The following is a 26547-nucleotide window of genomic DNA, read 5'->3' as shown; positions in this document are numbered from 1 at the left end:
TGTGACATACTGACCTGGTTTTTAACATTTTCTTCTTGGATTTTAATACTATTTGGACATTGCAATGACGCTTCACTCAAACTCACAAGGATCGCGACAACTTGCCTAAAAATATGCCAACGAAATGCACATGGAACCCTTGCATCATGTCTTAAGGTAACAGTTGTTGGTTTCTAGCCTTAGATGCGAATGGACCGGGGTCAAAATGTTAAAATAAAGGCAAGTGTGAAATCTGAAGGCCCTGTTTTCCTTCAAAATGATATTCAATGCGGAGTTTGTGCTTTGGTGATCCGGATATTGACATTTTTAAACTTCTGACAAGCATCCAGCTGACCCTAAAGGAATTTGTGTCCTGATGTCGGTCAGATGTGGCACTGAAAATGTTGATTGCTGGCTATATGTGCAAATGGCAAAACAAAAGAGACCTAATTCAGCAAGGAGTACTGAAAAAAGTAATCGGCTGACAGAGTCTTATAAATGGCAAATATTGTGAAGGGATTTTAAGAAATGAAATGAATACCTGATAACTATATGCTTTATTTCTTTCAAACCTTTATGTTTCAAAATTAAGTCGATTTCTGCTGAATCAAAGGGAGACGGTGGCATCTGCTACCTTTACATGTATAGCAAGTTGAAATAAAAAAAAAATCAGCTGCGATTGAAATTGTACATTTAATGGTGATTTTCTCCGAAATGCGACTTTCTAATATACGTGACAGTTGATGACGCCAATGTTGCGGATTTAATATCACGCACTAATCTTTTGAGCGGTTTTACAGACCAGCCGGTAGGTATCCCGGAACACAGACAATTAAATGAAAACAGCGAATCTCACTGGTAACAGAGTGCAACACGACTAATATACGGGACATAATTTACGAGACCATCCTTTTTTACAAACCAAGTGTTGGTTACCAAGAGGCAAAATAGTAAAATCAAGTTCTCTGAAGCGAACTGCTGACTTTATTTCATGTGATTAGTCTCGTAAATTAGGATCTCATAGACTAGAAAAATTACAGTTTTCTCAAAAGCTAGTCAGTAGTGTGGACGACTATTTTAGTATGGAATAAAAACTGCGTATACTATAGATAGCTTGATGCTTAATCATCTATACAATTTGCATGCAATAACCTTTGAAGTACGGTTGATGAACACAGTAACTGAAGGCAAAAGACTTGAAAATTAGAAATAGAAAAATGCAAATTACATTTTTAGATTTAGGCCCCTATATATTTTGTACTAATACGAAATCATTGTATCAACTGCTGTTATTTATGTATCTGGTATATAACCCGTTTATTCATTCATATTGCATTTTATGATGGGTAAAATAAATATATATTTAATATACCGTTTTTGTTTTAGACTCGTAGATTTAAGCATTTTTGCGACAAAGAAGTTTGAAACTGAAAATTTCAGAAAACAACCTCAAATAATCAATATGATTGTGTATTTATCAATTAGCACAATGTTCCTCAAATGTAAGAAGAACATACGGCAAGTGGTGCATCCTCTACATTAATACTGTCATGTTTTCATCAATTTGTTTTTGACCCATCGGGGGCTTCGCTACTCTTGGACCATTGAAACCGTTAAAATTCAGATTTACCACATGCATGGGTATTCAGTTTATGGTTCATTTTATTTGCAGGTGACAGTTCTTACAGCGGGTACAAAACATTCAAGAAATAATACATACAGATTGAAATATAACATCATAAGCCCTGGCGACATCAGTTGTCGAGGGTCTGTGAGAATGAGTCTTTAAATAAAATTTAAAAAGAAAATGAAATGAATAAACGAAGTACATGTATTTGGATAACTATTATATCATATGTATTGCAACGGACAAACGGACACATGACAGACGGACGGGAAAGGTGATTTAAATTATAGCCATGTTTGAGTAATCTAATCCATTTTACAGAAGACCTACTGAAGTGTCATTTTACTGAACATTCAAGTTCCATTTGAATTTCACAAATACAACTTATCGTTACACAGACATACGGAACTCCTGGAAGTGAAATACGTATTTGTATTCAAATTAACACTGGCCAAAATGCCATGAAGAAAATGAATCAATGTGTAGTAATAACTATTTGTCCTTTTTGCATTCGTTCAGGTAGAATTCGTTGGTTTTAACCAACACTCCACGAGGAGACACACACATTTTGAGTTGTTTTTCATTTTATGTCTATGAACTGGACTTGTATCAGCCAGTTGGGCACAGAAATTGCTCAAGTATGCACCAAACAGCCTAGATGTACATTCCTGTAAATAAACAAAACATGAAACAGTACAAGCTTTGTTCCACTAATTGAGGATAGACTACGTGGTATTATATATATATATATATATATATATATATATATATATATATATATATATATATATATATATATATATATATATATATATATATATATATATATATATATATATATATATATATATATATATATTATCTATCTATTTTATTTATCCAATCGTGAACTTTTATTTGCAACACGTGGCCGTACAATATATTACCGTATCGTGCGTCCAAAAAACCTGTATTTTTTCCGTATTTGGACGGTTCATCAGTCCCATGTTAAACATACGATAAAGCCCGAAACGCGTGAAAATGTTCCGAATGTAAATCGGGTAAAGTAGGCGCTCTATGTAGGCTGAACACCACTAAATCCAACTGTTCTTTATTTCATATAAAATCCACTCACTTCATAACGGTGTTTCGACATTTTCTAGCATATCAGATTTTCAGAGACTTATATTCCCATAAAGAACTAGATCGCTACTTTAGAAAAACAAAAAGAAAAGGGGGTGTTAACTTATATATAAGAAAACTACAGTTCGTTAAATACAACCCGCTTAATTTACTACTTTTCGCTTCTTTCAATTTCTCTTTTCGTGACATTAAATTCTTACGCCGCCATTTTTATCTAGCATGCGATAGGAACGTATGCCGATTTCATTAGAATGCAAAGTGATACATACTGAAACGCGGTAGGGTAAAAGTAAGCACGTTGCTGCCGAGAAAATGCACTAGGAAAGGAAAAAAGATTAGTACTATTTATATTTGGACTACTTGTGACTAGACCTGCGGAGGATTGCATTCTATTTGGTAGTGATCAGCCTAGTACAGAGTTTGATTATGTGTCTTGAAATCAGAAAAGGCAGAAAAACAATATTTGGCGGTGAATCATTTATAATTTCAACTAAAATAAAATAGATATAGAATACAAAGGTTATTTAACATTGTACTGTACAATACGAGATATACTTGGACTCGTACCCAGCTGGGAAAACCATATTTGACTTGCCTAGCGGCTCGTCCAATATGGTTTTCTCAGCTGGGTTCTCGTGCAAATATATCTCCGTATTGTACAGAACAATGTTAAATAACCTAATAGTATACGTATGTTGAATTTGGCCAACCAATTCTGTAACATAGCTTTCAGGAATTTATTCGTTACTTTGAAAGAGCAATATAAGTTTTCCATTATCTTACAGGCATCTAGGGGTTGAATATTAAAGCTACACGCCCCTAGTTGGAGTTAATATTTCAACATGCTCATTTCCAGCAAGAATGTATGTATGAAACTGTAAAATGATAAGCGAGTGAAAATAGTCGTTAGATAAAGGTAAAAGCTAGAAGAAAGTTTTCTCCATTACTTTCTCCTTATTTCAAAAGCGGTACAGTAACTTTTATTCTACAGCCAAAATATCTTTTAATGGAAGCGTCCTGGTGCCAAGAGGGAGATTTGTTGTTTTTCTATGTACTACTTACTGAATCTGAACTCTTTTATCAATTTGACTAAAGTACATCTCCAATTACGCTACGCTTTAGGATCGGAAGACGTGCTATTGATAGCCTCGTTCTGACTACCCTTCCGCTAGCCCATCAGAGCCTTGCTTGCAACATTTTGAATGTGAAAATAGAAGTTTAAAAAATGTATATTTAGCCTGGGTTTTTCATATTTACAATTCTTGTGACGACCACATCGCGACTACGCCCTCGTGTTTTGAGAGAAATCATATGTCGCGGTACGGACTTGGTCACGTAAGATGTCAAACATCCGGTTAGCTCAGTCGGTAGGGCACTCGCCCTGTAAGCGAGGGGTCCCGGGTTCGAGCCCCGGACTGACTGCACATTTTTCTCACACTTTGACATTCGACGCCGATTGAGCCAAATGCTTGTTGAAACGAGTCGTCTGATTGGTTCAAATAAAAATAGATTTGCGAAAATAAACATAGCAATTTCGGAAATCCAAATATACAGAAAGATGAATGTGAATGGTCATCCACAGAATCAAGTACTTTAGTCAGATTGCTCTTTTATTTCATTAAAAGCCTATTTTATACAAGCATATATTCATTGCCGTTGTACAATACGTTTTAAAACATAAACAAGTCATTACAATCCCGAGCACGAAATCATCAAGGCAAACATTATGATCAAGTTTCATAACGATTGAACTTAAAATGTGGCCTCTAGAGTGTTCACAAGGTTTTAATTTGATTCGTCCAGCTGACCTAGTTTTTGACCCCAGAAAAGCCATGTACAAAACTGACCGAGATATCATCAAGAAAAACATTCCAAGAAGTTCTCATGATAATTGGACTTAAAATGCGGCTTCTATAGTGTACACAAGATTTTTCTTTCATTTGATTGGGTGACCTAGTTTTAATCCTAGATGACCCAGTTTTGAACTCGACCGAGAAAGTATCAATGGAAACATTATGACATGTTTTCAAAAAAAATGGACTTAAAATGTGACCTCTAGCGTGTTCTCAAGGTTTTTTTTTATTTGAGTGTGACCTAGTTTTTGACCCCAGATGGCCCAGTTTGAAACTCGACTGAGATATCATCAATACAAACATTCTAACAATTTCTCTTGACAACTGGACTCCACAGGTGGCATTTAGTTTTCCTTTAACTTGACCGGGTGACCTACTTTATGACCCCAGTTTCGAGCCCATCCAAGAAATAATCAAGACAAACCAAGTCTCATGACAACCGGATTTAAAATGTGACATCAAGAGTGTTCACAAGGGTTTTCTATGATTTTACCTGGTGACCTAGTTTTTTACCCAAGATAACCCAGTTTTGAACTCGACCGAGAAATTATCAATGGAAACATTATGACATGTTTTAACAAAACTGGGCTTAAAATGTGACCTCTACCGTGTTCACAAGGTTTTTCTTTGATTTGAGAGGCTGACCTAGTTTTTGGTCCCAGATGACTCAATTTGGAACTCGACCAAGATGTCATCAAGACAAACATTCTTACAAGTTCACATGACAATTGGACTTAAAATGTGGCTTTTAGTGTCTTCTCAATGTTTTCCTTTGGTTTGACCGGGTGACCTAGTTTTTTACCCCAGACGAGACCCAGTTGCAACGTCATCCAATAAACCTTCAAAACAAACATTATGACCAAGGTTCATGACAACCGGACTTAAAATGTGACCTCTAAAGTGTTCACAAGGTCTTTCTTTGATTTGACCTTGTGACCTAGGTTTTGATCCCAGATGACACAGTTTCAAACTCAACAGAGTTATCATCAAGACAAACATGTTTACAAGATCCATGACAATTGGACTTAAAATGCAGCTTCTAGCGTGTTCACAAGGTTTTCCTTTGATTTGGCCAGGTGACCTTGTTTTTGAACCCACATCACCCAGTTTAAAATTTGGCTTCGGAATCATAAAGATAAACATTCCGACCAAGTTTCATGAAGATAGGGTCATAAATATGGCCTCACGAGTGTTAACAAGCTTTTCATTTGATTTGACCAGGTGACCTAGTTTATGACCCGATATAACCCAGTTTTAAACTTGGCTTAGAAACCATCAAGATAAACATTCTGACCAAGTTTCATGCAGATAGGGTCATAAATGTGGCTTATAGGGTGTTAACAAGCTTTTCATTTGATTTGACCTGGTGACCTAGTTTTTGACCTCCCATGACCCATTTTCAAACTTGGTTTAAGAATCTCTGTGCAAGTTTGTATCAAATTAAAGCATAAATGAAATGGCTGAAAGCGCCAAAATAGATAATTTTGCCTCTTTCAGGGGCAGTAACTCTAGAACCCATGATGGAATCTAGCCGGTTTTCGAAGGGAACTGAGATCTTATTTTGACTTAAAATAGAAAAAGTAGAAACTTCACAGGCCGCTAAACACGACAAAAACGAAAATGTTGCTGACTCGGTTTGATTGAGCCTGTTCATGGACGGTAGTGGAAATGCATGCTACCGTCCACGCCCTCTAGCCCCGGGTTGAGCAGAACTCAACATTTACAAATGCTAAAAGTACGAGCAGAACTCAACATTTACACATGCTAAAAGTACAAAAAGCAATTTAGAGACATCCGCAGATGTATTCAAACGGCGGTGAACATGGAACCTTCAATGATACACGGGTTGTGGCGTGTAATTCCATGAAAAGCGGCGTTTGGTCCCCAGATAAAGTAATGGGTTTGCCCCAAACGAGAAAACAATGGGCAGAACTAAACAAACTGGAATTTAGAAAGGGAATCTGAGGTTATGGAGCCTGCATATCACAGGAACTGTCAAAAGACAAAATTAAAAAGCAGGCACCATATCCAAGGGGTGATTATACAATACCCAAGGCTATGAAAGCGAGTATTGGAACCACCTAGGCCGAAATGGTCAAGCTGAGAAACTAAACAGTACCAATAACACGACATAAAAGTCGTGCTGAACGATCCGAGAAGATCGAAATATAACAGCCCTGATTGAATGTACGGGGAGACTTTTTAAGTTGTGTGTAAATGTGTTTAAAATCAAATGTAAAATGTCATTTCTATTGTGTTCACAAGGTTAAGAATTAACAATTTTTGGCTCTTTCAGGGGTATATTAAAAAAATTAGGGGCCCGTAAGTCCGGATCCTATTATTGGATCTGACGAATTTATCATGGAATCCAAGATCTATTGTTGTTAAAGACATGTTGCAAGTTTGTATAAAATCAAACCATAAATGAAGTCTCTATATGGCTGCAAAATCCAAAAATAGCAAATTTTGGCTCTTTAAAAAGGGGCCATAACTCTAGAACCTATAGTGGGATCTGGCCAGTTTTCGAAAGGAACGGAGATATTATGCCAATACAAGATGAGTGCAAGTTTGATTAAATCGATTGCCAAATATGGTCTCTATCATGTTCACAAGCCAAAATAGCAACATTTGGCCCTTTAAGGGGCCATATCTCTGGAACCCATGACGTGATCTGGCTAGTTATCGAAAGGAACCGAGATATTATGCCAATACAAGTTGTGTGCACGTTTGATTAAAATCAATTGCAAAATGCGTTCTCTATCGTGTTCACAAGAAATTGCGGACGGACGACAGACGCCGACGGACGAAGGGCGATCCCAAAAGCTCACCTTGTAGTGACATGTGAGCTAAATGCAAAATTACGTAAAAAGAGTACATAAATCGACATTAACATGAAAAGAACAGAAAAATATATATGTCATAGCTCCGCAAACCACAATACTCAACTGTTCTTCTTAATTCGTCTAAGGATTTATTCTGCCTAATATTCTTATGTTTCCTACATACGACTTCATATGTTTCCTACACACGACTTAAGACTAACTACGTATGAGTCTACTAGACACGTATGTCTTACTTACTCCTATGTTCTACTTACTAACGCCTACATAGGACTCAGTAACTTCTACGTAGGACACATATACAGGTGGATTTACACAATGCGCGATCCTTAGCATCGGAAGTAAAATTTCGCGCATGCGCACTCTACGTAGGGCAAAAAGACATAACCGCACAATTATACTACGTTAAGGACACGTCACGGCTGAGATAGTTTAGCATTATTACAATATACAGTCGGTATTGAAATTGTGTTTTCAATACATATGTGCTCATTAGATAAATTCTTAATATCTATGTGAAAATAAGGGATGTGTTTTGTATGATTGCAACACTGTGAGTTGCTCTAATTACTGACAAATGACTGAAACAATAGGAATTCGTACGAGAGATGGATAGACAAAACGACAGTGAGGTAACAATATATTCTTTTATTGGTTTAATGTATGAGTTGTAAGCTACAATAAAGAATGCCCATTTTATAAAAATCAAACTGGAAGTTAGAAATAACAGAAAAAAAATTAGGTAATGAGTCATCATATACCTGTCAAAATTTGTCATTAGTTTTCACGGGCTGTCAAAATTATTTTTATTTCTCTATTCTGCAAATGCATTGTTCTTGAAAGTATCTTGGACGGATATTACTTTACATTCCACATTAATATTTGTGCTTGAAATTGCTTTGTTGAGCTCACCGACGTCACATATGAATGTCTATTGTTTTAGTTTATTGTCTGTTATAAAGGTACCAAATCTCAATATTAAGATATAAGAAATGTTCCTTTCTGGTAGACAAGGGAAACTATTTGGTTGAATCATAATATAACGGTTTTTGAAAAGAACTGAATATTCTTTGTTTTTTTGTTATTCACCGGAAATTCAAAAAGTGACATCACCTTTAAGTAATATCACATTTCAATATATTCGATCAAAATGAGTCTGTATTTAGAGATAGTACCTACCCAAGAAAATCTAAGGAAAACAACTTTGAATTGACCAATAAACTGAAGCCAACATAAAACATTGGTCAAAAGTGTAAGAAAAATCAAACAGGTCCTTTTTCCAACAACTGATCAGGCAGACAAAATATGACCTACATTTGTTTAAGTCTTTTTGTATTCAATATACAACATGCACACATTTCTCATGGCTTACACTGGCAGTTATTTTATAAGTTGTAGTGAGGCCCTGATAGAAAGTTTAGTAGTGCATGAAGATAAAGTAAAATAATGCATAAATTCCTTTAAAGAAATTTTACGACATTAAGAAATGTTATTAAGTTTTGATCTTTTAGCCAAAGTTGTTTATTGTTCTCTATGACGATACATTGTTTTACACAAAATTTATATATTAAAATGTAAAACATATATATCCAACAATGAGAAATAACAAAAAGTTAAATTGGAATCACGTTTGTGTAATTAAGAGTACTTTGCTGCAAATAATGTAGCACAAAAAGTCATTGTCATCAAATAAAATTAAAATGTTTAAAGGTAGTGCTTGTAATTACAACATTTTAAGGTAGCTGATAGGTAATGACTCTATGCAATGTATTTTAAGCAATTCAATATTCCCTGGAAGGAACTATCACGATCATTGCTTTCCATGAAATACGAATAAATGCTGAAAAAGCATATGGAGATTACTTTATTTGATGATTTCCGTTACAGGTGAACTAACTTAAACAAACTATAAGGTGTTTTATTTTTTTGCTGTTAACAAAGCAAGCGGGTAACTTCAGATATCAACATTAATTTACAACTTAAACTGTTTACACAACTTGAAAAAAAAGAAGATTTTTTGTTGGGGCCTCTCATTTAAAATCATATCAACAATTATCACCTGAATTGAGTGCATTCATGAGTGGAAAATACTGATGGTAAAATGGCGTAGGGGTTTGTTTACAATATATAAAATCTTTAATAACTTATTTCAGGTAAATTTTTGGTAAGCTTATAATAAAGAGCATGTCATTCTCTTTCACTCAGATTTTTTTTATGAGTTTTAGACTCTTGGATTGTCTTGGAATTTGACTTTATTAAAAGACAAAAGGAAGTTCAGTATAGGCTCTTTCAAAGTGTTGAAAGTAGAGTAAACTTACACTATACTCTATTGAATTGATTCAGCTGTGGAAACTATTGATATAGACTATAATTGGGGAAATCCTAAAACCATTGAAAAAAGGTCAATACAAGAGTTGTCCATTTTGCCTCAGATATTTTGAAAAACTCATTTTTTTAAATATCAAATATTTCTATTTTTACATGGAGAAGAGGAAAACCATAAATACATTTAGTAAATCGGTGCACTTAGCTATCATTTCACTCTGAAAAAAAATCTGTAAAGATGAATTTGAATTGTTTAGGTACCATCTCTACTGTATTATAATAAATTACCACCGCAGGACAAAGGATAATATATGTAAACAACTAATGCGCATTATAACTGATGATCTTTCTTTGTTGTCAGACCATGATCTATTGTTTGCGGGATTCATGTTTATTATAATTATTCTATTAATTGAATTTTAATGATATTTTTGCGCACGGTATATTTTCGATTACATTAAGAATATGAAAATGATCCAGAATATAAACATTAGAGATATGTAAGGTATTTTAAGTAAATAAATTCCAATTGTAATTTAAGTCCTTGATTTTATCTAGATCTTACAAATTTAGATTTTTATATCTATATGGACATCGTTTTAAAAGTAAATGTCCATCAAAGTTCCAAAGGACATTCTTCTAGATTTTATTTAAAATTTCAGATATCGTGTGATATGTTTATCTTCGATTTACGCCATGTGATATATGAATCCGAGTGCGTACTAATTATGTCAATGATGATCGAAGGGCATTAAAATAAGTCACATCAAAGACATCTTATATGCTTCAGTAACTTTTATGATCAGGTCCAATTAGGTGATATCTTCGAAATTACAAACAAGGGTCTTGTTTTGTGAGGGAATATAGACTTAGGAATGCTTGTTCTTTTCTGACGAAAATAAGAATAAAGCCGGCTTCTCAGGTAAGATATTATTAATAACATATTTGCCTTTAATCACCACATTCTGTACGATAAATTGTGTGATCAAAATCTTCTTTATTACGGCAAAACAATGCATAATATAATGATGATTTTATGTAGGTTTACTTATTGTTGGGTGGTCTTTTTGCCACACGTAAAGAGCGCATTAAAATCAAAACATCCGGTAAAACATTAGGGCAACAAATAGCGTTGTAAATCGGTCTATACATAGTAACTTCCACGTTCTTATCTGTAACGTTGACGAAAACATAAAATACGCGTGTGTCTATCGTAAAGTACCAACTGTTCAATATGCATAATACCCTTGAGCCAAACTGCACGTTTTAGGAGAGAAATACGCGATTGCTAGTATATTTCCCATCGGGTACCATGGTTCAAAAAGTATACCTAGGGGTAGGGTATAACATGTACAATGTTCTGTTTTTTCTTATCTGGTGTCATTGCGATGGACTTGCTACAAACCTCTTCGCTTGAATCAGGAGGCTTCCATAAATTTGTACAAAATTGTAACTGATCAAAATTTTGCGGCCCGCTGGTGTTTACAATATTTTCATTGTTTTTATTAACAGAATCTTAGCAAGTAACGGCTTTAGTCATTGATATACATCAAACATGCAAATACAGTTATCAGGAAAGTATAGATTAATGTGTCGTCTTAGCAATAAGGGAAGCAATATCATACTTTTTGCAAGCAATATCACTTGAAATGACTGCTAATTAAGCTTGAACCTTTTTACGTCTTTTTTTTCGCTTGAAGATGTCAAGTTTAACCTATTTACTATACGTACATTGTGAACTAATTCTGTGTGTAAAGAAACCATGTTAAAAAGAAAAAAATATCTGAAAAGGAACCGAATTCTAACATTTAGTATGAACATTAAGTACTTATTACTTACTGTATAAAATGCAGTAAAACCTTTGGGTACAGGGTGAGACTTGTTCAAATATTAATGATGTGTAAGATATTTTATTGTTTTCGTGGCCTGTACCTTTCTGTAATAATAATCTCTATGATGAGTTATATTTCATCTGTTTAGATATTTAAAAGAACATTTCAAATATGCATAGATGTACGTACTTTTTTAATATAAAAATACAAACCTTTGAAGAAAATAGCGAATAAAACTTTATAAAGTGATATATGTGATAACTATTAATTTAATGATTTGCTGCTAAACCGGCCTTAGGTCTTTGATTTACCATATGAATGCAACAATGATACCACCTTCGTCAATATTTTTCTTATGCACATCAGCCTCAAAATTCATAACTGTATAACAATTTATTCAATTTATTTTGCATCTAGGCATAAATATTACTGAGAGTTAAAAGTAACCTTATTTGTTTCGTTTTTCCCACGAAATTTCCTAAGATATTCCGTTTTCTCCGGCTGCCTTGCAAAGTAAGCCTGTATTAAAAGATATAAAACAGATTTGTAATTGATTATAAATTAATTGATAATAACGTTTAAGAACCACATTAGAAAATTATGCATTTGTCTTATTTCTGAATTATAAATAATTTTATACCTTGATAAGACTTTTAAATACAACCATTTGATGACAGACAAGTTCCATTGTACATCTGTATATCCAATACATGCTCAGAACAACTTTTAGTTGGCGTATTTGTAGTCAAAATAAATCTAATTATACGACAGCTGATCTAATCGTTTCATTCCAACAAAAAGATGAATTAATGACTCTGATCTCACCAACCAAATATCATATTACAAATCATTCTTGCACAGGTATTTTCTGCAGTAATTATTTTCGTTTCCATTAATACCAGTTAAAATCTAATATAAAATATATATCTAGACAATATATTAATATTAAATAAAAATGATTTAGTTTTGTTTAAAATAAATAGGATTGAAAACTGATATTACCATGCATGGTTTAAAGTTGTAGCGCATAATGTAAAGCCGTAGACAAGTCTTAGTAACGTCAAGGAAATATGTACAATTCAAAAATACTTACCGCATTTCAAACTTTCCTAAACATCAAATTAAAAGGAAAACAAAGTATACTCTGTTAGAGTAAACTTGTGTCACGACACTTTGAATAACGATAAAATAAGTACAAGGAAAAAACTCACTGATTCCCAAATAGCCACCCTTTCCTCATATATGTCCTAGTGACAACCGTCTAAGGAGTATTGAAGTAAAACCTACGATTTTCACAAAATTACCACATTTTAGATACATATATGACTTCATGTAAGTGTCAAATATTCGTTAAAAATTCCAAACATTTACATTTATTTATTTATTTATTTTGGTTTTACGGCGCACCAACACAGTATAGGTTATATGGCGCCAAACGGGACTACAAATTTTGGTTCCACATCTCATTTACATCGAAATCCAAACATTTACAACACTTTTTATTATACTGAATATTCACAATACTTTTTATTATACTGAATATCATGACTTATAAATAAAATGATAAATCAATCGATATTACAGTTTTGAATACACATCATACGTGAAAATGTAAAATCTTGCGGTTGCTTATAGTAAAGGATACATCTCGATACACTATGTGACCTCTGATGAAGAATATCACACCAGTTTGCTTGATGTTTTGTTCACTTATGTACCAAAGCTTAGCATTCAACACACTGCATGTCTATCAATAAATATTGAAAAAAAATCCGACTGTTGTTGAACATGACAATGACAATGACAATTTATTTATTGATGTTGGACACCGGCCCATAACAACAATTATTTGCACATGATATATAACAATGACAATGACTGGAACTAATGCACAACATATATACACTAGTATAATGTTACCAAATGCTTCTATTGGAACATTTATGTACAATCAGACATTACGTAAATATAACTATGTGCTAATGTATAATCTTCTGCTATATAAGATTCAGTTCAGACAATATTTTAAATCTTAAGATAACATGCACATATAGAACTTACATATAAATATTCACAAATGCATGTACTTTTTATACTATGAAGAATAGCATAAATTTGTACTGTTCATTATTTTGTCACAATATATACATGTATATAAATTCTATACTAATTTCACAATAGTAGTTTTGCTGTTTTATTCAACTTCTTGTATCTACTGAACTGATATTGGGCTGAAAATCATTCTAATATCTCATAGTACTGATACCATGTAACAATTCGCGCCTTGCTTTATAGTATTTTTACCCGGCATGCATATGCAAATAAGATAGGTAGAACTACCCGACGCATAGAATAAATCAAAACGACTGTATTACTTCAGACCTTGTCGAAATAAACGTGGAAATGAGAAAAAGTACAGGGGGAACATAAATTACAACGGTTTGAGTACTCGAATATATGTGGCATAGTCTGTTTAGTTTACTTTATGATTTTTCCATTTGCACTATTTTTCCAACAAAGTGAATAATTTTACCTTTGAGAAAACACTTCCAGTGCATTGGTTATAGATAAAATAATTCAGCATGCACAGGCACAAGGACAACAACCAAGCCGGTTAACCAACAGCAAGACAATATTCAACTGGTTGGAAACTGCCTGCTTTCTCTCTCCCGGTATTCAGCAGCAATGCAAGGAAGAGGATCATTAACAATATCAAGAGATGTAGGAAGGCGAGGAATATGGCACAATACGGGTGCTCAATAATGTGTTGGTACTTCACAAAGGAGGAACTATTTACAGTAGTTTCGATTTCCTGCAGTAGGTCAGCTGATACCTGAAAGGTTATAATAAATACTGATTGTAGTGCATGTACACATTAACAAATTATTACTCTTTCATTATATTGTGAAAAATATTAAAAAATAATATTCACTCTTGTGTATTGGTATTTATAAAGGTTTGAACATCATGTTACTGTTTTAAAACAAATAATGATTAATGATGGATATGTAGAAAACGTTACTGAAACTTTAGACCGATGGCTTATTTCTTTCTAATTTTTACCATTTGTTAACAAATTGACCTTCCGAAAAAAAGTAAAACCTGGTTTAAGTTTTTTTTCAGTATTAATGGAAACGTGTATCAAGAACTTATATATCTAGATATTTACTGACCACAGTTACTTAGAATATTTCTTTTAGTGTGCATTATGTTGCATTTAGACTTCTTAGTCCATCTATGGGCACCTTAATTATCATTTAACACGAACAACACGCCAGAGAAAAAGCAAGAAAAATAATGTTTGAGAATATGACTTCTTTTTAAAACAGTGTGAACATATTCTACATATCTATTAAAATGGAAAGGTCACTTTAAGTATATTATTTGCTAGTAGCTACATAATTATATTAATTGATACTGTCGTCTTAACATAAATACACAGTAAAATTCTTCTAATCTTACGTTATTTGACTAAAAATCTTTAAAAAAAGAGTTCTACAGTTATGACTAAAATTATCAGTGGATGTTCCTCAAAGTACATTAAGATAGAAAATCTTTCTAAATATCATAGGTGCCTTGAATATCAATAGAGTTTGCTTTAATTGTTTAGGGTGTTAGGGATGTACGAGCGTTTTTTTTTCAGGATGTCCGCCATTTTGAAAGGTGTTTCTTCGAATATTGCTTTCTAACAAAAGTTTTGCCAAAACTTAATGCTAAAGCATTAAAATATGGCTAATAATGTACCATTTAACAAAATAGATTCTACTTTTTGCGATTTTTTTCACCCTTATTTTTGGCTGGCATTTGCCTAAAATTGAAGCAAGATTTACAATGGGGTAGGGGTATGTAATGTCAAATATCTATTAAAGTAGATCAGGTTTGGTTTTGATATTTTCCTGACTGATACAAGAAATGATAAGCTATAATTAGAATAAAAGTTTTCAAGGTAGCGCTTTATATAATCAAGACAATATAAATTAAAACAAAAAGAACAAAAAATACCCAAATTCATCAGTTTTTTCTTAATAAATCTCTTAGATGCATGGTGACCCCAACTTTTTTCTTTCCAGTTTGAAGCATTTTTGTGTGTCATTAAAACTGCAAAATATTTTGAAAATCCGTAACGTCAGAAATTTTTTTAGATCTAAATACGTTTTTTTCTAATAAAAATAAAGTGGGCGGGGTAATTATGTCAACATGTAAAAATGAAAGAAATATATTAGTGGCACTTATGCTTAAATAATACTGACATCACCTTGTATTCATATTAACCTGTAAGACATGAACTCCTTATAACAGTAAGTGGGATATTATATGTTTTATAAAATACCACCATTTTTTTTCAATTTTACAAAATTTCAGAAATGCTTAAACAGTGGGTGAAGAAAATGCCCTATAAAATTAAAACAAGTACGGTGACCTGTGTTTTTTCTTCTCTTGTTTTTCTTGGAAACTAATGTTCTTCAAACTCACAAAGTATGAAAAAATTCTTAACGTTAGAAAAAACTCGTTCCTACATGTTTAAAGGGCATGAGGGGTGTTTCACATGACATTACCTCTCATGAGCTGACTCAATCAAACCAAAGTTTGATATTATTTTGTTTTGTTGCGTTCTATATTTCAAATGGAGCTATTCTGTATTTTATCAACTCTTTAAGTGTTGGATTGGGATGGCAAAAGGTCCCCCGTATTTAGACTCAGTGTTGTTATAATTTCTGTTCCTAATGGATCATGAAATCCATTCTCTTTTATAATAATACAATTTCGCTTAAGCAGGTGCAAGTTGCACATTTCATGCACCGAGTATTGTATTTTTATTCATATAATCTCTTTTATTAAATTAGAATTATGTGATCTGTTAGTTATGCAAATGAATAATTCAGTAATAAACATAACATATATCATTTGTTGAAAAATATTGCATGGTTTAATATGATGTTCTAGACACATGCGTATGAGGAAAATAAAAAGAAATCGGTGCTGGATTATTTTACTATTTTGAGTAAACCCGTTCATATTGTTTGGGCTATTTTCCAGCTTCTGATGGTGTAGGACGATGAAAGGGGCCAACCGACCTTCCTTCAGCCATCACATTAACATTCTACACTCCAATCGACGTTCTGAACCCGTATCGGTGAGGACCAAGTAATTCAACGTCAGTAATCCTAACCACCCCATTTTGTTCGTTCAATTAAGAATACTATTAACACTGTGCTTTACAGAATATTATAGAAGAACGATTTTAAATTACACGCTCTATACGTAGTGTAACTATCTATCTTAAAGGGAAAGGCAACATCGTTCTGTTAATTCCGTCTGTGAGAACATCTTAAAACATTAAAATAGGTGAAAGAATGTTCAAAATCGTCCTTAAAATGAAAAATATGAACATTACAATGTTTGATCAAAATGACAGCATGAAACAAAGGGCAGACTTAATTCATCCTTAGACATTTATTTAAACTGTATTTCTGTAAAATAATATATCTATTTGTTCCAACTAGAACGAAAGTAACTGCAGTACTTAAAAAAGTTTGTATTTTAAACTCAAGACCACGCCCCAGGTCGGTATATGAGTCAGGGGAGACATTTTCTTTAAATAGTACATGAGGTCATTTTAAAAATAGATCCATAACGATCGTTTCTATTAATAACAAAGTGAGATCATTCTATAAAATGAAATTTAAAAAGGCTGCCGCGCACTTGCTATGACGTTATTCTCACGCATGCGCAGTTGTGGCCCCATACCGTGGTATAAACTACTCCCAGGGTTTTTCCCATACGTCACAAATACAGGCGAGAAGATTTCGTTTAGTTTTAATTCCAAGGTTTCGTTATTATTAAGTTCTATCGGTAAATGTTTGGATAGTATTCCTCATATGATGCTTTCCGAATTACATTTGATGTATAATCTGGCCTTAAATTAGACACAAAGCCATTTCTATTTTTGTAATTTTTCTTAAAAGAAAATTTGACCCAATATTGGCTCATTATTCGGTCCCTTTTGAAAATACTATACGAAGTATACATTTTCCGAATCTTCTTGACGAGACCTTTCCAACGATACCTTACTTGACAAGGTTTGAGTCTAGGAACATGCAGAAAATATGAATTTTACGCATGATTGATTTAACTTCCGGTTTGATTGTACCAACTTATAGTGCTCGTCGAGACCTTCGGTTAGATACCCAACATGCCTAGGTTATCGTTAATAATAAAGGCGTGAAGCCGGGTGTTTCCGGATGAATGATTCCGGTTTTAACCTCAATATCTTGAAAACGGACAGAGATAGACCCATAATAGTACATATTTTCCGAACCTACTTGAAAAGATCTTTCTAACGGTACCAGTCCCGATCCTGTACAATGACTTTGAAATTTAATGACTTCATTTCCGGCTGGCACTAGGTTATAGTAAAGTGCACCCTATAGGCTTTTCAAACATGTCAGATACCCAAAATGTAAAAATGGACCCTAAAACGTCTTATTTTTGATGATTTTTAGCAACCTTCTCAAAAAGTACCTTACCGGTTCTAAAACTCTAGATGGTCATTGAAAATGTTGGCAAATTTTTAAGAAAACTATCAAAATCTTCTTTAACATCATATTATTGATGGTATGAAAAAGGCATAACACCCGAGTTCCAAGTCGAGAAATTTTATATGTTTTTCCCATACTTGCTCCGATAGGCATCGCGTGCATTGTCATGCGTGAATTCCAGTTCAGGAAACTTAATGAGTTTTCCACATGGATTCAGAGAGGCAGAAGTGCACTATCACGCTTCAGCGCTATTCCGAAAAAGATAATGAGTTTTCCACATGGACTCAGAGAGGCAGAATGTGCACTATCACGCTTCAGCGCTATTCCGAAAAAGATAATGAGTTTTCCACATGGATTCAGAGAGGCAGAAAGTGCACTATCACGGCTGAGTGCCAAATGGAGAATTTAATGACTTTTTCATCCGGTATAAATTTACGCGTGAATACCAAAGCTCAACCATCAAAGACTCGTTTGATTAATGACCATCGCTATGAGCATACAGTACCTAATAATAGTTGCACCGACGTCGAAAGTTTATTCTAAAAATAGACTATGAGTTCATTTGAATGACCTCTGCTTAAAACAGATACATGGTCATTTACTTAGTGGACGCCGAGGGGTACACATCGTGGACTAAAAAGTAATCTTCAGTAAAGCTTGCTTCTTTAAACATGTACTTATCTTAAACAATGCCTTATGTTTTAGTTTTAATGTGATAAATATTTCGATTTAGAAAGTAATGTTCTTTGCTTTTTAATATAATCTGTTTAGATTAAAAACATGCATTTGTTCATTTAGATCTGAGATGAATATATATGGTTAAATATAATTCATATTCTATTTGATTTTCTTGTAATATTTTGTGTTCATGTTATCTCCCCGTCTAGGGCTGAGCACCTGACCCTCAATGTGCGCGACCATGCCCTAGATAGGTATGCGATTCAGCTCCGTATACTTCAGAGAGACATATTCTATTCAAATTATATACAAATTATATAGACATTTAGTCCTTTTCAGTATGACTGTCTTAAAATAGATTTATAAAGATCATTCATATTTATAACATTGTGAAGTCATTCTTAAAATAGAGTTCAAAATGGCCGCTGCGCATGCGTACTGAGTTCATTTCTTATATGCAAATGAGTTACTATTTATAGTCACTAGGTCATCCAAGATGGTGCCAGTTTGTTTGCCCCGAAACCAATGCCTATACTACTTTTGTATATAATATACTATATAGGTTATAGTTCAGACTTTGAAATAATTCATGCAACATAATGCAGTCAAAATTACACCTTACAACTATCAACCTTTCTACTTTTTACTAATAAAACGTGGATGGAAATGATGTTCTTCCTTAATTATGAACAAAGAGTGCCATTTAATGATATACTAACACTGTTATGTAACTATACGGCAATAAATTTCAAATCAATTCAAATGAAAAGAATACGGTGATCAGACGAGTGGATATTTTTTTGTTTTTAAATATCTGACAATAAGCCAGGCGGTGTTGACTGTGATTTGGGAGAAAGATTTTCTTTTTCTTTAATATGTTAAATCCAGAATATCTTTTTCCAGCAAATCCAAAATAACATTTATTTTTCAAATTGATCTCAGACCGACCGCTTTCAAACAATATCAACCGGTAGGTCCCAAATCTCAAATTTGCCTATTCAAATATTTCATTGATTAAACAGTTATTTAACGATGAGCCGAGAACAATTATGTTTAAATTATTATTATTATTATATACATTGTTTTGAAAAATTAAGTAAAGAATAAAATACAAAAGTATTGCAATTAGAACTGTTCAATGTTTAAAATTGAATGCTTATACACCTTAAAAATAAGATAAAAATGTTCAAGTAACATGGCTCAGCGCTCGGTCGATCGAGGCATTTATGCAATTTGTCCATCACTGAAGCAGCAAACTATTTAGAGTGAAAGTTACTTTAGTCCAAATAACAAAATAATGTGATAAGGGGTCAGTCACATGACTGTTATGTTATTAGGTAGGTCATGACCCAGTTAAAGGTCAAGATCAAAAAAGTTAACAAAATAAAAAAGGACATTAAAAGCTGCAGCTCTCTAATATCCTGCTCTTAAAATAATTGCGGTTTCGTATACTACGTATTGCAGTAACCCAAGAACATAAATTAGAGTATACATGCATGCTAGTGCGAGTATTTTTATTCTTAGATAAAATGTAACCTCGAATCGGTTGTTCCAAATTTCTGCCGTATCTGTTTCTGTAAACTTTAATCTTGGTGCAAAAGCCTGCATTTCAAACTGTAAATACTCCCCGTTTCTATCTGAAAGTAAATAAGAGGCCCAAAATGGATCCATCTTAACAAACATGACGAGACCTATACTACAGGCTGGGCCAAGGTGTTAATGATCCATCAAGCAGTTCATTATAAGAAATCATCATAGCTCTGGTGACCCCCTACAAGGGGACAACCGAAACTATTTGAACAAAGCCTTGAGAAGTAAATTTAAGTATGTTACAATAGTTGTTCATAAGAAGCAGTCGTTTCAATTATTTCCAATTTTTAGTTCTGACACAAAGCAAAACTATTTGACTTAACTTGATAGAAGGCCATGTAGGGATGCTATAGAAAAGTTTCATCTCACTATTCAGACAGGGACCAAGCGAAACAATATGAACAAAACTGTGAAAGGATCATATAATATACAAAAATGTTACAGTCCAACCTTGGTGAAGATTTATCAAATCGTTCGTGAGAAGAAGTCGTTTAAAATTCTGTCCTGTTTTTAGCTGGACTCTGGAAAGGGCTAATGCAATAATTTGAAAAAAGTGGAGAGAGGTGTTTTCAGGATGCTTAGGGCCAAACACTTGACAGAGAACGATATATAGAGATGATACAAACGCAATGTTCTAAAAGATCCATCAAGTGGTCCTCGCGAAGAGGTCGTTTAAGATAAATGTTTTCCTACTTTTAACTGTGATAGTCCTTTGAACAATCTAGGCGAAACAATTTAAACAAATTTGAGAGAGGACAATACAAGAATGCTTGGTGAAGGTCAATCAAGTAGTTGATGAGAAGAAGTTGTTTAAATATATTATATTCACATTTTCTAGCTTTGGTGACCCCAAGAAAATGTCAAGAAAAATTATTTAGAGAAACTGGACAGAGGATACTGTAGAATAAATCTGAAATACTTCTGATCAGTAGTTTAAAATGAGAAGATGCTTTATATTAATTTGTTGACGCAGGATGACGGACGACGGACCATCCACAATATGGTAAGAGCTCACCTTCAACAAAGTTCAGGTGAGCCCAAAAGTAAACACCAAAGCATATAATTAATATCAACAGGATGACCTTTTATAACGGCTAATTAAGATTAGTATGTTCACATGATTTTCAATTTGTAAACGCAGTATGATATTTAATTATTTCATAATGCGAGGCCCTTCTTGTTGACAGTTTCGTATAAAGTGTCTTAATTTTGGAAAATGTATAAAACTCACACTCGACAAATACTTGTAAATCCATAACATCAGTACTCTGGGACCCCGCCAAATTGTTCGATATACTATGCAGCTTAAGACATGAGTAAAACAAACGTCTGTACAAGAAGGTTTAGTATCAACAAGAGCCGCGTTTGATCAAGGCATCCCTTTCCGGATCAAATGTTTCATGAAAAAGGTGGCAAAAACCAGAAATATTTTCATACTGAGTCAAACGCATATCAGTTAGAGGAATTGATCAATGCATTTTCCTGAAAAAGAGTTAACTATCGAGTTCAATATGCATGCATAGGAGTTGTAGTTTATACACAGTACAGTCCCTTTATTTATTCCTCAACACGGTCTTTAAGTTTAAATAAATTCCTCTAAAATAATTCTAGTTATTCCTAACAGTAAATAGAGCTATAACTAAATGTGATTCATACTTCCACTAAAAGCCTTGTTTGAAAATGTTATAATGGTTTCACGGCACAACCTAATTCCGAACACCTAAAGGATTTTCCTTTGGTACCTGAATGTACATATCCAATATATTTGATTCGTATGTATCATCAGTATAACATTTCTATTTACCGTATCGGTGTATCGGTGTATTAGACTGACATTAAAATGATGACCAACTTTAATTGTTTTCATATGATAATATGGCAGATGCTTACTGTATTCCCATGTAGATTTCCAACCTCTTTCCGAACATTTTATGGCACGTGTTGTAAAAGTATATTTCAGGTAAAACGTTTGTATTCCATCAATGAAACACATTGGTTAAACACAGAAACAGTTTTAACAATTAACAAGTGTTTTCACTGTATTAACAAAGATACACTGTCAAACATTGCATAGTGCACTATTCAGTGGTACAGTGCGGGCAATAGAAGGGGTTCCCCTTCTAAGAACCCTGACTGAACTGCACAATTTCAAATGTACCCAGCCATTACATTTATCATATTGGCCCCAGTTAACTAGTACTAACTGAGGATACTTATTAAGATCTGCAGGCTGGAAACTTTTACACATAATACATTTCTCAAAGTCTGAGAAGTAATTGTCAATAGCACTTCTAGTGGCACTTTCGGTCCTACATATTTCAAGACTTCTTGGCTTTTTAACGTTTAATTCTGGCCACCTATTAAGGGCCACCTGTCAGTAAGTGCATGGTCTTTGTCTCTTAAACCCAGAACACAGCATAATCTGTGGCCAAATCAATAGTTTCACTGCGGCTATGTCCATATCCTACCCCTACCATTGTAGTTAAATGACCAGCCAATAACGATTCTTGTGCTATGGTAAACAGGGGTTGAGAGGGGGGGGGGGGGGGTGTAGGATGTTCCAGACTTAATAACATCAACATTTACTTTAACATTTACTCTGTCAATGAGTGTTGTAACTGGAACGCCATATTTTTACCGGCCACTCTTGTGGATAAACCTGCTATATATGCACTTGACAAATACTGGTTATCATACGACCTGTAAGACCCCCTCTGGTCAACATTTATTGACATTTGAAAAAGAAACTTCAAGAGAATTGAAACTTTTTTAACAGTTCATAACATATGCACTAATTTGTAACGTAATTTTTTACTGGTAGTACACATTCTAACACTATTCCGTATATCTGGGAATAAGGTCAACTTAACTTGACAGCTGACGGTAGCTGTCAAAATGCTGAGTGCTCATAAAATTTATTTCTGAGACGTTTGAAGTTTATACCTGTTTGGTATTAGCAAAATGGCTGAAAATAGGTAAGGGCATCATATTTTGACATGTATCTTACCTTTCGTACTTCCATTATCTACATTTGAATTTACGTGACATTTCACTACATGTTTACAAACAAAAAATCGTGTGAGCTGTCATTGTATTGCGTCATTTTCTGTTTACATGCATGTGTTCGGATAGAGGTTGTGTTCGGAATTAGGTTGTGTGAGGATAATAAAAATATTGTATTTTGATTACTACTCACTGTACCTTTTATGTATAATCTGTGACATTCAAGAAAGGCCTACGGTTTTTGTGCTTTGCAGTTTATTTAAATTAAATCTATCATTTTGTCATGTTATATAGAATTCCCTTCTTTGAATTTAAAGAAATAGCATCTTAAATCATAAAATGTGAAAATGTAAGTACAAATAGATTTTTTTCACAACAACAACATTAACTTATACGTTATGGTTCTTCTGTTCTTCCTTTCAGTCGTTCCGTTCATTGTCATCTTTCATTGCGTAAAGTCACATTAAATTCTCTTTAGTGGAGACAAATTTACTTTTTAAAGGTATTGAAAGGAAATACAAAAGGCAGATTTATATATTATAATTTATATAACCTTATCATTATTCAAGGCAGATTAATGGTATTTATTCCTTTTATTTTGTTTTTTATGCCCCCGAAGGGAGGCATATAGTTTTTGAACCGTCTGTCGGTCGACTGTCAGTCTGTCCGCAATTTTCGTGTCCGGTCCATATCTTTGTCATCGATGGATGGATTTTCAAATAACATGGCATGAATGTGTACCACAGTAAGACGATGTGTCGCGCGCAAGACCCAGGTCCGTAGCTCAAAGGTCAAGGTCACACTTAGACGCTAAAGGATAGTGCATTGATGGGCGTGTCCGGTCCATATCTTTGTCATCGATGGATGGATTTTCAAATAACCTGGCATGAATGTGTACCACAGTAAGACGACGTGTCGCGCGCAAGACCCAGCGCAAGACCCAGGTATGTAGATCAAAGGTCAAGGTCACACTTAGACGTTAAAGGATAGTGCATTGATGGGCGTGTCCGGTCCATATCTTTGTCATCGATGGATGGATTTTCAAATAACTTGGCATGAATGTGTACCACAGTAAGACGACGTGTCGCGCGCAAGACCCAGATCCGTAGCTCAAAGGTCAAGGTCAGACTTAGACGTTAAAGGATAGTGCATTAATGGGCGTGTCCGGTCCATATCTTTGTCATCCATGGATGGATTTTCAAATAACTTGGCATGAATGTGTACCACAGTAAGACGACGTGTCGCGCGCAAGACTCAGGTCCGTAGGTCAAAGGTCCTAAACTCTAACATCGGCCATAACTATTCATTCAAAGTGCCATCGGGGGCATGTGTCATCCTATGGAGACAGCTCTTGCTTTCTTTTATATGACATGTTACTGTATCAAATTATATCAAAATCAAATTTTCAGTGAAATTATTCTCCTCCATACTGAAGATGTGAAAAATCTAATACAGTTAGAAAGGGAAATGCCCTAAAGTATTGAAAACGATGTCGCAAGATTTAAATGTTTATATGAAACAAAGAAGGAACAAAATTTGTATAATGTAACCTGTAATTCTTCCCATTACGGTCCTCTATCCTTGAAAGTAGCTTGAGAGGATTCACTTCATTTCTTTTAGAGTAATGCCCTAGACAACTAGATCCAAAAGAGGAAATATGACTTAAACAGACTCAATCAAACCGAGTCTGCAATTTTTACTTTTTGCCTTGTTCTCGGTGCTTCCGAGGGGGCTACTTTTTAGATTTTATTAAAAGTAAGCAAAGTGTTGTTATCGTTCTTGTATATTGTACTTTATCTAAATATCCGCTATCAATGTATGATAGTTCAACAGAGTTTATACTTTTGGACAATTTCCCGGACAACAGTGTTTCGGTAAAAAGCAAGCAAGATGAATTTATACTTATTGCAATTTCTACTAATGTCATATCTTTGTATGCAGTAATGAAGTCCCTTCATCACGTTTAAGGTAATTCCCATGACAATTAAGTTGAATACAGCGTAAACAAGGTCGAGTCATGGTTCTTGTTCTTTTCATGCAGAAGATGCTAACTTTCCTTAAACACGAAATCAACTTCACCCTTCTATATAGTGTCTCAATATTTTACATTCAGCAAAACTTTCTTTGTAAGAATGGTATCTGAAAATGCCACAGTGTATACAGTGCAGTTTGCAGTCGAGTATGATCTTTACAGGAACCAAACTATTTCAACATAAACGAATTTCTTACCATGTATTATTGTTTACAACATATGACCAATGTTATGTTACCTTCTCTAAATTCTATCCGAAGTTCTGAAACGAAATTTTCAGAATTATCCATAGAATGTCTAGAAAGTATGATTGAAGAATAAGAGAAATTAAAAATATGTATTTTTATTTCATTTCAATGTTCATGTATTTACCTAACCTGATTTACATTTGCTCTGTTTAATCAGCATTAAATATATTCGTTTTATTGATATATTTATCGCCTTGTAAAAATTACGATACTTGCAGCAAGATGTAGTATTGTACCATAAAAACTATCTGCTTTAAATGGAATCAAACATAAAAAAATTACACAAAACTCACCTTTCTTCGACATGGCGTCTATGATTTTAACATGTGCTCTGTCGATGCTATCTTCCACGTCTATGTACACGAGATACCGAAGACATTCGGGGACGGAACATGGTTCTATCCTTATAGGTATCATGTTATATTCTCCCTTTGCTCTAAGATGGGATGCTTTATCCAGTTCGTCTTTGCAAAAATGACTGTTTTCAAAATCTTCTGACAAAACAATCAACATATATAAACTTTTCTCAATAGCTTCATACATATTTTCTATAATTGAGCGTCCAGGAGTGAAGTCCCTATCATAGTAACAGCACATAATCCCCTTATTCTCTAAATTATCAACAATTATCCGAACAATGTCCACTGAATTTTTTTCATAACACACAAATATATGATATGTTTTGTCGTGTGGCATCTCCGGTACACGAGAAGCCATTTTAACGTACTGTTATTCGATTTATTATTACTTACGTTTTATAAATAATCACAGCGTTATTCTTGATCATTCATTTCCATTATTATTTCAAAACATATGAAACAAACCAATTATATTCGAACTGAAGTACGAAGTTGGTAAAGTTTATTATCGATCGGGTAT

The 26547-nt window shown here is 33.9% G+C and overlaps 2 protein-coding genes across 4 annotated transcripts in view; one reads left to right on the top strand and one right to left on the bottom strand.

The window, feature by feature from the left end:
* Positions 1–26547, top strand: part of LOC123564663 (zinc finger protein OZF-like) — a 229379-nt gene that overhangs the window by 48535 nt on the left and 154297 nt on the right. The window lies entirely within an intron of this gene.
* LOC123564653 (stimulator of interferon genes protein-like) lies at positions 1624–26507 on the bottom strand. The gene is made up of 8 exons (XM_045358390.2): positions 25962–26507; positions 25659–25682; positions 20332–20432; positions 14112–14411; positions 13224–13325; positions 12581–12628; positions 12026–12097; positions 1624–2274 (listed from the first exon to the last, which is right to left on the bottom strand). The coding sequence occupies exons 1-4, from the start codon at positions 26383–26385 to the stop codon at positions 14193–14195; spliced, it is 768 nt and encodes a 255-aa protein (XP_045214325.2). The 5' UTR covers positions 26386–26507; the 3' UTR covers positions 1624–2274; positions 12026–12097; positions 12581–12628; positions 13224–13325; positions 14112–14192.

This window comes from Mercenaria mercenaria, chromosome 2, assembly GCF_021730395.1.
Source record: "Mercenaria mercenaria strain notata chromosome 2, MADL_Memer_1, whole genome shotgun sequence".
Classification (NCBI taxonomy): domain Eukaryota; kingdom Metazoa; phylum Mollusca; class Bivalvia; order Venerida; family Veneridae; genus Mercenaria; species Mercenaria mercenaria.
This window is presented reverse-complemented; position numbering and strand designations above follow the sequence as displayed.

Bases quoted from the DNA above. Each gene is read 5' to 3' on its own strand.
- LOC123564653 (XM_045358390.2), bottom strand. From the start codon at position 26,385: ATGGCTTCTCGTGTACCGGAGATGCCACACGACAAAACATATCATATA. The intron at 20,433-25,658 runs GTAACATAACAT...ATTTACTTTCAG, and splicing joins TCGGATAGAATTTAGAGAAG to ATAGAAACGGGGAGTATTTA. The intron at 14,412-20,331 runs GTTACATTTTAT...ATAACCTTTCAG, and splicing joins TTTGGAACAACCGATTCGAG to GTATCAGCTGACCTACTGCA.